The following is a 14435-nucleotide window of genomic DNA, read 5'->3' as shown; positions in this document are numbered from 1 at the left end:
GACCACATACAATAGTTTAAGGTGTTTTTTCTTTAGTCCCCTGGATGGTAGTTAAGTAACTACACATGCCTAGCCTGGTTCCTTTCTGATGGTAAACAGGAGATTTTGCATTTAAGTTACAACATGGAATACTTCAGAGCAACCTCACGCCAAAATGGCACATTTCTGAAGGATGCAAAGGTATTCAATAAAAAGCTTTTAAAGGCATATTTTTAAACTTGCAGCAGGAAAGCTTTTCTGTGTCAAGACACTAATTCTTTTAACAGCATTGATCAAAATGTCATTCTTTTATGAGTGTACAATACCTTTTAATGGCATACAACAAGCCATTAGGGTTATACACCTCCAGACAGCTTACTGGAAAAAAGGGAACACTGGCCAAGATACAGTCACCAGCTGTTGTACTTCTAATAAGGTTCAGTTTTTCTCCCCCCAGCTCTATTTCATCCTAAAACCCACAAGTGAAATTATCCAAGGATTAAACCAAACTTCCTATCATTTCACCAGCCACAATTATTTTCACAGGGACCCACACCTAAACCCAATATTCTCAAGAAATGCTTCTTTCTAAATACAGTAAAATATTCTGGCTTTCCAAATGGGACTCTGCCACCAAAGATGTAACCACCTGTGCTCTGCTTTCCCCAGAAATAATCAGACTTCTCTCTTAATCAGCACTGGCTGAGGAATAGAAGTTGGATGAATTGTACAGTTTTGTTCTCTCTTTTTAGTTTCCAGCAATCATAGAATATCAGGGTTGGAAGGGACCTCAGGAGGTCATCTAGTCCAACCCCCTGCTCAAAGCAGGACCAATCCACAACTAAATCATCCCAGCCAGGGCTTTGTCAAGCCTGACCTTAAAAACCTCTAAGGAAGAAGATTCCACCACCTCCCTAGGTAACCCATTCCAGTGTTTCACCACACTCCTAGTGAAAAAGTTTTTCCTAATATCCAACCTAAACCTCCCCCACTGCAACTTGAGGCCATTACTCCTTGTTCTGTCATCAGCCACCACTGAGAACAGTCTAGATCCATCCTCTTTGGAACCCCCTTTCAGGTAGTTGAAAGCAGCTATCAAATCCCCCCTCATTCTTCTCTTCCGCAGACTAAACAATCCCAGTTCCCTCAGCCTCTCCTCATAAGTCGTGTGTTCCAGTCCCCTAATCATTTTTGTTGCCCTCCGCTGGACTCTTTCCAATTTTTCCACATCCTTCTTGTCGTGTGGGGCCCAAAACTGGACACAGTACTCCAGATGAGGCCTCACCAATGTCGAATAGAGGGGAACGATCACGTCCCTCGATCTGCTGGCAATGCCCCTACTTATACATCCCAAAATGCCATTGGCCTTCTTGGCAACAAGGGCACACTGTTGACTCATATCCAGCTTCTCGTCCACTGTAACCCCTAGGTCCTTTTCTGCAGAACTGCTGCCGAGCCAATCGGTCCCTAGTCTGTAGCTGTACATGGGATTCTTCCGTCCTAAGTGCAGGACTCTGCATTTGTCCTTGTTGAACCTCATCAGATTTCTTTTGGCCCAATCCTCCAATTTGTCTAAGTCACTCTGTACCCTGTCCCTACCCTCCAGCGTATCTACCTCTCCTCCCAGTTTAGTGTCATCTGCAAACTTGCTGAGGGTGCAATCCACACCATCCTCCAGATCATTAATGAAGATATTGAACAAAACTGGCCCGAGGACCGACTCTTGGGCACTCCACTTGACACCGGCTGCCAACTAGACATGGAGCCATTGATCACTACCCGTTGAGCCCTACAATCTAGCCAGCTTTCTATCCACCTTATAGTCCATTCGTCCAGCCCATACTTCTTTAACTTGCTGGCAAGAATACTGTGGGAGACTGTGTCAAAAGCTTTGCTAAAGTCAAGGAACAACATGTCCACTGCTTTCCCCTCATCCACAAAGCCAGTTATCTCGTCATCGAAGGCAATTAGATTAGTCAGGCATGACTTGCCCTTGGTGAATCCATGCTGACTGTTCCTGATCACTTTCCTCTCCTCTAAGTGCTTCGGAATTGATTCCTTGAGGACCTGCTCCATGATTTTTCCAGGGACTGAGGTGAGGCTGACTGGCCTGTAGTTCCCAGGATCCTCCTTCTTCCCTTTTTTAAAGATGAGCACTACATTAGCCTTTTTCCAGTCATCCGGGACCTCCCCCAATCGCCATGAGTTTTCAAAGATAATGGCCAATGGCTCTGCAATCACAGCCGCCAACTCCTTTAGCACTCTCGGATGCAGCGCATCCGGCCCCATGGACTTGTGCTCGTCCAGCTTTTCTAAATAGTCCCGAACCATTTCTTTCTACACAGAGGGCTGGTCACCTCCTCCCCATGCTGTGCTGCCCAGTGCAGCAGTCTGGGAGCTAACCTTGTTCGTGAAGACAGAGGCAAAAAAAGCATTGAGTATATTAGCTTTTTCCACATCTTCTGTCACTAGGTTGCTTCCCTCGTTCAGTAAGGGGCCCACACTTTCGACTTTCTTCTTGTTGCTAACATACCTGAAGAAACCCTTCTTGTTACTCTTAACATCTCTTGCTAGCTGAAACTCCAGGTGTGATTTGGCCTTCCTGATTTCACTCCTGCATGCCCGAGCAATATTTTTATACTCTTCCCTGGTCATTTGTCCAATCTTCTACTTCTTGGAAGCTTCTTTTTTGTATTTAAGATCAGCAAGGATTCACTGTTTAGCCAAGCTGGTCGCCTGCCATATTTACTATTCTTTCTACATATCGGGATGGTTTGTCCCTGTCACCTCAATAAGGATTCTTTAAAATACAGCCAGCTCTCCTGGACTCCTTTCCCCCTCACGTTATTATCCCAGGGATCCTGCCCATCAGTTCCCTGAGGGAGTCAAAGTTGGCTTTTCTGAAGTCCAGGGTCCGTATTCTGCTGCTCACCTTTCTTCCTTGTGTCAGGATCCTGAACTCGACCGTCTCATGGTCACTGCCTCCCAGGTTCCCATCCACTTTAGCTTCCCCTACTAATTCATCCCGGTTTGTGAGCAGCAGGTCAAGAAGAGCTCTGCCCCTAGTTGGTTCCTCCAGCACTTGCACCAGGAAATTGTCCCCTACACTTTCCAAAAACTTCCTGGATTGTCTGTGCACCGCTGTATTGCTCTCCCAGCAGATATCAGGGTGATTGAAGTCTCCCATAAGAACCAGGGCCTGTGATCTAATAACTTCCGTGAGTTGCTGGAAGAAAGCCTCGTCCATCTCATCCCCCTGGTCCGGTGGTCTATAGCAGACTCCCACCACGACATCACCCGTGTTGCTCACACTTCTAAACTTAATCCAGAGACACTCAGGTTTTTCTGCCGTTTCATACTTAAGCTCTGAGCAGTCGTACTGCTCTCTTATATATAGTGCAACTCCCCCACCTTTTCTGCCCTGCCTGTCCTTCCTGAACAGTTTATATCCATCCATGACAGTACTCCAATCATGTGAATTATCCACCAAGTCTATGTTATTCCAATCACATCCTAATTCCTTGACTGTGCCAGGACTTTCAGTTCTCCCTGCTTGTTTCCCAGGCTTCTTGCGTTTGTGTATAGGCACTTAAGATAACTCGCTGATCGTCCCTCTCTCTCAGTATGAGGCAGGACCTCTGCCCTCTCGTGCGCTCCTGCTCATGCTTCCTCCCAGTTTCCCACTTACCTCAGGGCTTTGGTCTCCTTCCCCCGGTAAACCTAGTTTAAAGCCCTCCTCACTAGGTTAGCCAGCCTGCTTGCAAAGATGCTCTTCCCTCTCTTCATTAGGTGGAGCCCGTCTCTGCCTAGCACTCCCCCTTCTTGGAACACCATCCCCTGGTCAAAGAATCCAAAGCCTTCTCTCCGACACCACCTGCGTAGCCATTCGTTGACTTCCACGATTCAACGGTCTCTACCCAGGCCTTTTCCTTCCACGGGGAGGATGGACGAGACCACCACTTGCACCTCAAACTCCTTTATCCTTCTTCCCAGAGCCACGTAGTCTGCAGTGATCCGCTCAAGGTCATTCTTGGCAGTATCATTGGTGCCCACATGGAGAAGCAGGAAGGGGTAGCGATCCGAGGGCTTGATGAGTCTCGGCAGTCTCTCCATCACATCGTGAATCCTAGCTTCTGGCAAGCAGCAGACTTCTCGGTTTTCCCGGTCGGGGCAGCAGATAGATGACTCAGTCCCCCTGAGGAGAGAGTCCCCAACCACCACCACCCGCCTCCTACTTTCTAACAATCTGATTCTATCCCAAGTCTCAACCATTCTACAGATAATGTGAATCTCTTCAAGTGCACCAACTCTTCAGAGATTCTAAGCAATATTGGTGATTGCATTTACTCTGCTTGAATGAAAGGCAAGCGTCAACTCCTGAAAAGTGTTCAGCACCACTTCAAATCCTTGCTTCAGTTAAAAATACCAATAGGAAAGGCAAAGGTTTCTGTCATCCCATCTTTGATAGATTTCATGGTGAGGTAGTGGGTTATTTATGGGGTTTAGTAAAAGATGATGGCTGAGGAATGGGTGCAGTACAAGAACTTTACACGTTTCTTTCTCTGAAATATTCATAGATAATATTAGATCTTCCCCTCAGCTACTTCTTATGTGGACAAATTGGCTAGACCATGCCTAAGTCAGAGTTATTAAAACCAAGAGGAAAAACAAATTCCTTGTTAAAAAGTAATAATATCAAAGAAGAAAAAGCTAACAAAATGCAAATGTAAAATAAGATTCTGACTAGAAACAAAAAGAAGGGCAATATCAAAGGTTATAAAATCATAAGCTAGAGCACATTCAATCATGACTATGGGCTTGTTTACACAGCAAATTAGTTCAGTGAAAGCCAGAATGTGAATCTAAGCACGCCATGCACTTACTCACCACATGAAACCTGCTGCCACACACTAGAAGTTCCAGAGCATACTTTGACATACAAATGCACTCTGGAACTTTTACGGGGCTGTAGCAGGGTCCATCCTGCAAGTTAGTACAGAGTTACGAAGTCACTCCCAAATAGCATGACCTGCCCAGCCAGGTCAACTAATAATGAAGACCAAAACCAAGTCAAGATTAGAAGAGCAGTGACCTAAACCAGCTATAGCTAAGAAACATATCCAAGTAGCTGATGCTGTCCATAACAATATAATTGCTGTTTGGTGCATCTGTTATTTTTTAAGCAGGATTATTTCTAACAGTAAAATGAGGAAAAAATATTTTGCGGAAGGTACTGTAAGGTGAAAATAACTCCTCTCTCAAGTAAGCAATATGAACTACCTGTTTAATAGGGATTGTTTTTCTGGTTATTATTTACCAGAGAGTTCACAGTTGCTCTGTCACAGTTGTTGCAGTCAAAAGAATAAATACATATTCAAATACATGTTCTAATTTAAGAAACATATGATTTACTAGATTACAGCTTTTTGTGTGAACCCAGCTGCTGTGCAGTAAATTGCAGCTCATTTTAAAAACTGATCTATATCATGTGCAGTAAACAATGCAGCAAAATGTAATAACTACTGTTCAAGTTATCCAAGTAGAAAGTATCAAATCACAAAGCTGGAGTGCTCAAACTTCAAAAATTTAAATGCCTTGCAGACTCTTCAAAACTGACAGATTTAGTCGGGAGCTAACTTTTTAGCCCCTGCATATGAGGATTTGTAATGGAATGATGGCCTCCGCTTTGAACTCAAGGAATAAACAGCATAACTACACAGTGACCAACTCCAGTGCTGAAGATCTATTCCTTGTTATGTATTTTAATTTCAGTATACATAAACTCACACACACAATGTCAGTGTGATATGGAATAAAGATGTGGCTACCCCAAACTCATGCCTAGTAACATTACCCACAAAATTAGAGAAGGTGGGGAGCTCAAAATAAGGCTTTTAACAAACCCCAGATTGCACTGGTCACCACCAGTACCTTTATTATTACCCCTGAGGGATTTCTGTGTCAAAAAATTTAAAATTCTATGCACAATATTATAAAATTCTGCAAAAATTGTCAATAAATAAATGCGGAGGCTCCAGCATGGCAGTGAAGAGCACATATGACTGGCTGCATGGAGGTGGAAGATCACCCTGCAGGGCTCCCCCCCACCTCGGGACAAGGACTCAGCAGGGAGGCTGCACCCAACCCTGACACAGCACAAGGGCCCAGCCTGCCCCAGAGGTCCACGTCCCAGGGGGAGGGCTGCAGGATGATCTCCCACCTCCATGCAGCCAGTCACCTGTGATCCCCACTGCGCTGCTGGAGCCTCCACATTTATTTATTGACAAATAAAATTCTGCAGATGTTAAAATATTGTGCACAGAATTTTTATTTCTTTGGCACAGAATTTTTAATTTTTTGGTGCAGAATTCTCTCAGGAGTAGCGGGAAGCAACTCACCAGGGTTAGCAGTCCCATGCCAGGCACATCAAGTGTAGGCAGGCAGGCTCAGCCCAGCAGGATCCAAGTGTGGAGGGGCTTAGAGTGGGGGGAGCCAGGTGTGGGTTTAGAGGGTTCTGGGTGCGGGTAGTTCAGTGGGGGGATCCAGATGCACAGGGGCTTGTTGGGGGGTTCCTGGTGCAGGGGCAATGGGACTCTTCAGGGGGATCCAGGTGAAAGTGGTTGTGGCTCAGCAGGGGGTGGTCTGGGTGTGACGGGATGGGACTCAGCCAAGGGGGGTTGGGGTGACTCAGCGGGGGGTCCATGTGCATCTGATTGGGGCTCAGTGGGGTGGCCCAGGTGCATAGAGGTGGGGCTCATCAGCGTGGGGGTTCGAGTGCAGGGGGCTTAGCGGGGGGTGGTCTGGGTACAGGGGTGGGGATCTGGATGCAGGAGTTCAGCGGGGGTCCGGATACACAGGAGTTGGGCAGAGCAGCTCCCCGTACAGTGATCCCTTGCCCTGCAGCTGAGGCGCAACGGGGGCAGGAAGTGGGGGAGGGATGCAGAGCCAGGGACTTTCTGGGGGTGCCCTGGGCATCCCCAGTCCTGCCTTCCCCAGTGATTTACTTCTTACAGTGATGAAACAACATACGCTGCTAGGGAGGGGCATGTGACCACGCTTGTGGCTTCCCTTTGCTTCCCTGGCAGAAAGTCATTTTTCTGCAGAGAAGCAAAGAAATCTGTGCGGGACACGAATTCTGTGCCCACGCAGCGGTACAGAATTCTCCCAGGAGTACATTATACACACACAGCACGCTGGTGATGTTCTCATTATAAACTCAGTTTATCCCAGGATTCTCCAACTTATGCACCTTTGTTTACTTCTCCTGCACTCTGTCGACTAATTTTGATCCCTTCCTCTGAGACTTATTAGAACATCCCAAACTCAGGAGTGACTTCAGACAACACCCCTATTTAAATCACTCACAAAAATAAGTGTTTTCCTGAAATACGTTGTTTGCAGTGTTGTTTCCTGAAATGTGTTGTTGAATCCACCTAGCTTCAGGTGCAGGAATGGCAGTATTCAGTCTTAGATTGTAATGTTGAAATCTAATAACTTAAATTTTAGATTAAGATAAAATGTGAGGTAAAAATGGACAGTAATTTTGATCCACAAGTCTTACATGAACCTATTAGTGAAAATGAACACTGAATGATCTCAGAAAAAAATGGTTTGTCTTTGTTTAAATTAAAATGTCTTAATTAAGAGTCCTCAAGTCCCTGCTCTTCTCTGAGCACCTTACTGCTTACTATCTTCTGAGTTACTATTCCTACAGTCCAACAATGAAGGAAGCAAGGCTCTACATGCAGTTTCACTAGTTTTTTCTCCGTGTCACTAATTTAGCTTCAGATGCACACACAGCTTAATTTCCTTTCGGGAGATGTTTGTTTAATGATATGCTTTTAAACAACTAAGACTACTGTACACACATGAATACAAAAACACTATCATTAAACAAACAAGACTATTGTATATACATGAATACAACTTTCACATGCTTATAACTAGGCCAAATCAAAAGCAATTTCTACTGAAAGACACCTTTTCTCCCTCTTAAATTTCAGCTATTTCACCACACTAGGGGAGGAGAGCAGTGGAAAAATCACCCAAAAGACAAAACAAAGGAAATCCAGAGTGGGTTAAATAGCTAGGCACCACAGGACCAGAGGGGGGCAAGGAAGAAGGAAGGCGAGAGACTGGTCAAGTGCAAAGCAAGTAAGCTGATCTAGGGGGACGAAGGCTCCATGTTCCAGCCTACAAACAATGCACTGAAGCAGAAGCACTCTGGACAACCCAAAGGACTCTGACCCAGCTCATATAATGCCCAGAGAGGCAAGGAAACTGAGGCAGGGAAATGCATGCAAGGCTTATTGTTGTATATGATCTGTACTCGTTCATGCTTAAGTAAAAGAGCAAGGTTAGACTCTGGGCAAAGTGTTTCTGAGTAAACTGTGTAAACTGCTTTACAACTACTGTGTGCCTCCAGAGAGAAGTATACTGCAAACCAGAGGCGTCACAGCATTGGGGTGGAAATCTAGGAAACAATATGTTTAAGTATGGGGGAATCTGAAGGGTTAGCACTGCACCCAGAGAGGCTGGACAGTGCATTCCAGCTCTCAGAAGGGAGCATTAGACTTCAGAGCTGCACCTAGAAAGTGCACATAGGGAGCAGGGCCCCAAGATTGGGCCAGGGGCTGGGCTCCATTCAGGCTGCAGACACTTAACACACACAGAGATCCAGGGACCCAGAGACTTGGATTCCCCACACAGCAATTGAGTGGATGGCTGGAAGGGGGCACCTGACTAGAACTGTGACACTCACTATGTTCAAGGTGCTTTCCAAACATGTGGGAAGTTTAGTTTCTAACAAACTAATTTAGAAAATTTGGGTAAAAATCCCCCAATAAATTCTCGAAGCAGTGAGAGAATGTCCTCATACATACAGCTAATGACAGAAAGCAATGAACTGAGATATTTGGGACTTCATGGCCCTTTCATGGCCTCAGCTACACACAATTAGTGCCATAAGAGGATGCTCATGTGGCCACAAGAGGCAGTGCTTTCTAGAAGTTTCTTGAAGTTCAACAGTGCTGGTACACACAACCCATCTATATGACTACATGGACAAAATTCACTCACAGAATTTGAATATTCTTTGGAAGATTCAATATGGGAATAAGGAATTAACAGAAACAGAAACCCCTCCTCTGTACCACTGAGAAACCGTCTCAGTTGTTCCCAGCTGAGAGAGAAAAACCACCTTGTTTCTCAGCTCTTTCTTGTGAGAGAGATCCCCATATGGGATGGAGAACAGAGGCTGGGGGCATAACTGAGCATCCATTAGCTAGAATTTCCAATTCTAGCTAACTGTAGCCTTTAAAAATATTTCTAGAAATATTATGCAATTGTATATTTAAAAATTGTATTGTAACTATTCGTATGTACCAGCAAGCAGACTTTAGAGCAAATATGAAAACTTAATTTTGGCTTTTCTGATTTTGGAGCACTTAACCATAAAGCCTTAACGTTCTGTAATGGAGGTTATTGTACTGGATTTTGTTATGTCTAAGAATCTTAAGTTTTTGCACAATAAAGCAGTTCAAGTAAAGAATAAACTTCAATACTAAAGTTCAGTAGCTTGTCTTTTTCCTTATATTGCTGCCCTTTAGAATTAGAACAAAATAACCCTGCTAATCTATACAAGAACTGGCAAAGGCTTTCTACATCTCAATAAAGATTTAATAGCAGAGCACTCCAAAGAAGTCTTGTATTTCTGAGAATTCATTACTTTTACAAACTGAACTATAGAACATTTGTAAGCACACTACACAGTGTTATAAATCTCAGCTACAACCAACAAAATAAATTAACAAAGTACACTGGTGTTTATTCACTTAGCACAAAATCATGCAAACATTCTACTCTGCAGAGTACTTACTGAGTGCAGTCCCGACCACTTCAGTAGGACTATGCCCACCAGCAAGCACCATGTGTAGAGAAAGGTTTGCAGGATCAGGTTATGGTAAAACTCAATCTATTATTTTACGAGTACACTGGCAGTTACCCCATTGAACTATTGCACAGAATAAATGGTAACTGTCAAATATGCCTCTGTAAGGGATCAGCCTGGCCTTGCCTGATTAGCAGTTATCCCATTTAATTATTGCATAAAATAAACGGCAACTGCTAATATCCCTTTTTAAAATAAAAGGAGTTTTGGACTAGGATCCAAATTCAATCCCTAGCGTATAGGAAAGGGATCCTGAAGCAGAGCAACAATTGCTACAACTGCCATTTGGATTCTCTCAGAAAGATAGGCTTGAGTCACTCAAGAGCAGCTCCACAAATATGTCAGGAAAATCCCTTGAACAATGACACTTTATCTTCTTCCTTTGGTAGAAAGAGATCAGCCAATAACACAACCATATCTATCTCTGTAACCAGATTGACCAAGGTCAAGGCAGCCTGAGGAACCAAGAAATTGTCAGAAGTGCTCACCCACAATTTTCTCCAATAATGTAAGATGGAACAGCACGTGAGAGTTAACCAACTCTTGAGATTGACAATCTGGCTTTCTGGAGAATGGGCCTCACAATAGCTTAAAAAAACACAAGGACCACAACTCCTTCATCCCCCCAAATAGGGAAACCACAATCAACAATGGACCCAGTACATCCCCACTGATTTTCACCAGCCAGGAAGGACAGCAGAAGGCAGAGTGTCAGCACAATGTATGGGGTTAGCAGAGAGTGTGTCAACAACAGGAGATGTAGCTGGGGAGAAAACAGAGACTGAAGAAAAATCACCTTATTGTATCTTTCACCCCAACTCCTCATTCTCCCTGTAAGCGGAGTATATTAATGTAAGTATTGCTGCAAGAGGACAACACTAAGGTACTCTGCTTACATCCAAGAGTCATTAGGATTTGGTTTCAAGTCCTAGAGAAATTATGACAATTTGAACTGTTGTTCCCTTATACCCATCCCATTACAAATCTCTGGCAATTGCAACACATGACACAAGCCAATGCAGTAAGGTGTCTTGCTGCTGAGCTCCACCAGCAAAGGATCTGGTGCTTCTACACCTCCCCACCCCCCAAAAATGACAAAGCGATTCCTCAATTCGCTTATCTCCTTGTATGATTGGGAGAGACAAAGTTAGGATGAGCCCCATGTGCCCTGAAGGTTGCTCAACAGGACAAGCAGGTACTCCATGGGGAAAGACTCACTCTGAGAACCTCCTCCTGTGCATCATCCATGATTTCCAGTTGGCGCAGGCGCTCCCGATACAACATATGGAACTCTCCAAAGAGCTGCTTCATCTCAAAAGAGCAACAGGGATCATGGCCATCTACTTCCCTTTCATCACCAACTTCTGCAGGAAAGGGCAAGTAAAACAGCTATAAGATCAGGTTAATATATTTAAGGTCAGTAAGGACCAACGTGATCATCTAATCCCACAGCCTGTATAACACAGGGCATAGCTTTTGATTGGGTCATTACAGCATATCTCAGTTAAATATTACAAGTGATGCAGAATCCATCACATCACTTGTGGCTACTATGCCTAGCCTCACGGTTTGGACTCTGGGGGTGTGAGTAGCAGCATGCACTAACGCAGTGATGCTCAGACTGAGACTCACACGCCACAAGTGGCTCTTTAATGTGTCTCCTGTAGCTCTTTGCAGTACCTGATATTAAAACACTGTGTGATTTAATTGTTAACCAATCAGGATGCTGTTACTATGTTATTAGCCAATTGTAGAATACCTGGTCAGCCATTTTTGCTGTGAGAATTTCATATATTATATATATAAATAAAATGAACCAATTAATTCACACCACCATGGCTCTTTTGGGTAATGCTGATCCCTAATTTGGCTCCTGAATTATTGAAGTCTAGGATTGCCAGGTGTCTGGTTTTCAACCAGAACACCTGGTCAAAAAGGGACCCTGGGGGCGCTGGTCAGCACCACTGACCGGGCCATTGAAAGTCTGATTGGCAGCACAGCCAGGCTCCCTACCTGGCTCCACTAGACTCCTGGGAAGCTGCTGGCATCTCCCTCTAGCTCCTAGATGGAGGGAAGAACACAAGGACCCTGCACACTGCTGCCGCAGCCCCCAGCACCAGCTCAGCAGCTCCCCTTGGCCATGGTTCCTGGCCTGCAGGCTCAAGCAGCATGCAGAGCCCGGTGGTCACGCCTCTGCCTGGGAGGCGGAGAGAGATGTCACTACTTCCTGGGAGGTGCCTGAGGTAAGCGCTGCCTGGAGCCTGCACCCCAAACCACATCCCAACCTCCTGCTCCAGCCCTGAGCCCCCTCCTGCACCCCAAACCGTGGGCCCACCCCAGAGCCCACACCCGCAGCTGGAGCCCTCACACCCCCCTGCACTCCAACTCCCTGTCCCAGCCCGGAGCCCTCTCCTGCACCCCAAACCCCTCATCTCCAGCCCCACCCCAGAACCCATACCCCCAACCAGAGCTCACACCCCAACCACCTGCCTCAGCCCAGAGTCCCCTCCTGCACCCCAAACCCCTCATCCCTGGCCCCACCCCACAGCCTGCACCCCCAGCCAGAGCACTCACCTCCTACCACACCCTAACCCCCCGCCCCAGACTGGAGCCCTCTCCTGCACCCCAAAATCCTCACCTCCAGCCACACCCCAGAGCCCACACCCCAGGCACATCCCGTACCCTCCTGCACCCCAACCTCCTGCCCCAGCCTGGATCCCCCTCCTGGACCCTGAACCCCTCATTTCTGCCCCCCCAGCCCAGAGTCTGTACCCCCTCCCACACCCCAGCCCCTTGCCCCAGTCCAGAGTCCCCTCTTACACCCTAAACCTCTCATCCCTGGCCCCAGCCCAGAGCCACACCCCCAGCCAGAGCCCTCACACCCCAATCACCTGCCCCAAACTGGAGTCCCCTCCTGCACCCCAAACCTCTCATCTCTGGCCCCACCCCAAAGCCCTCACCCCCCTCTCATACCCCTGCCCCAGCTAAGTGAAAATGAGTGAGTGAGCAAGGGTGGAGGGAGGGGGGATGGAGTGAGCAGGGGTGTGGCCTCAGAGAAGGGGCAAGGCAGGGGTGTTTGGTTTTCTGCAAATATAAAATTGGCAACCCTACTGCGGTTTGAATATCACTGCACTAAAGTTTTGCACTGTAAATGCCCTGGGTAGGCCCTGCTACCATGAACTAAAAGGTAGCAAATTCACATTAGTGTAGACCAGGGCTAAGAGCCAGAACTACATTACTTTGCTTAAGAGTGTGGAAAAGCAACCCAGGGCATTACACTAATGCCCCCTCCCTGGTGTCACAGGCCCCTCCGCAGAGTGATATGCACACACCATTAAAAGTCCCTCCCCCCAGGGCATTACTCTGACCACCACACCCTGTGTCACAGGCCCCACCCCCCAAGGCATTACCCTGCCCCCCCAGTCACAGGCCCCTCCCCCGCTGGGCGTTACCCCATGTCTCACCGGCCCCTCCCCCACCAGGCGTTACCCCGACCCCCCCCAATGTCTCACGGGCCCCTCCCCCGCCGGGCATTACCCCCCCCCCCCCGTGTCTCACGGGCCCCTCCCCCGCCGGGCATTACCCCCCCCCCCGTGTCTCACGGGCCCCTCCCCCGCCGGGCATTACCCCCCCCGTGTCTCACGGACCCCTCCCCCGCCGGGCCTTACACTGCTACCCCCCCCCCGTGTCTCACGGGCCCCTCCCCCCCGGGCGTTACCCTGCCCCTCCCCCCGTGTCACAGGCCCCTCCCCCCCGGGCGTTACCCTGCCCCTCCCCCCGTGTCACAGGCCCCTCCCCCCCGGGCGTTACCCTGCCCCTCCCCCCGTGTCACAGGCCCCTCCCCCCCGGGCGTTACCCTGCCCACCCGAGGCATCGGCCCCTCACCTGCGGCGACCCGCGCGCGCCGACGCAGCCGCGCCATGCTGCCCGCCGGCCCCGGCTCTGCGGTTCGAACGAGGCCGCCAGACCCGCGTCCCGCCCAGCCCTTGACCGACAAGGCGCTCTGCCATTCGCAATGCGTCCTGACCGCGTCCCGCCCTCGCCGCGACTCCTGTCCAATCAACGGTCCAGGGGGCGGGGCGCGGAGTCCGGCCGGACGTGCGAGGGACGCGGCCCCGGGCGGCGCGGAGTGTGGAAGGACAGATTGGTCCCCCAATAGAAGTGCAGCCTCTTGCCACGGGCGAGCGCCATTGGGCGGAGGAGCGGGAGGCGGGACTCTTCGGAGAACTGGAGGAAGCTGAGCGGCGAGAACGCCCAGCGCGCGGTCGCCATGGGGACGGGCGGGGGCAGCTCCCGCAGCACAGGGGAGCGGCCAGCCGCGGTCGCTATGGGGACGGGGGGGGTCAAGTTCCCGGGTTCGTGCGTGTCCGGATTCCGGAACAACACCCCCCCAGCCCCCGGGCACAGCGGCCCCCGCGCCACCACAGGCCCCCCCCCGGGCAGAGAGCCCCCCCCGGGCAGAGCCCCCCACAGCCTCCCCCGCGCCCCCACAGCCCCCCCGGCCAGA

General features: G+C 48.5%; 1 protein-coding gene across 1 annotated transcript in view; it reads right to left on the bottom strand.

Moving 5' to 3' along the window:
- PMFBP1 (polyamine modulated factor 1 binding protein 1) overlaps positions 1-13907 on the bottom strand; it is a 355442-nt gene extending 341535 nt beyond the window's left edge. The window contains exons 1-2 of the mRNA XM_074968998.1: positions 13814-13907; positions 11147-11292 (exon numbers count right to left, since the gene is read on the bottom strand). Of these exons, the coding sequence (XP_074825099.1) occupies positions 11147-11292; positions 13814-13850 (183 nt within the window). The 5' untranslated portion in view covers positions 13851-13907. The remainder of the gene's footprint in view (positions 1-11146; positions 11293-13813) is intronic.
- Between the last annotated feature and the right edge of the window lie 528 nt (positions 13908-14435).

Source organism: Natator depressus, chromosome 12 (assembly GCF_965152275.1).
Source record: "Natator depressus isolate rNatDep1 chromosome 12, rNatDep2.hap1, whole genome shotgun sequence".
NCBI lineage: Eukaryota > Metazoa > Chordata > Testudines > Cheloniidae > Natator > Natator depressus.
Note: the sequence above shows the minus strand (reverse complement) of the source record. Positions and strands in the feature narration are given on the sequence as shown.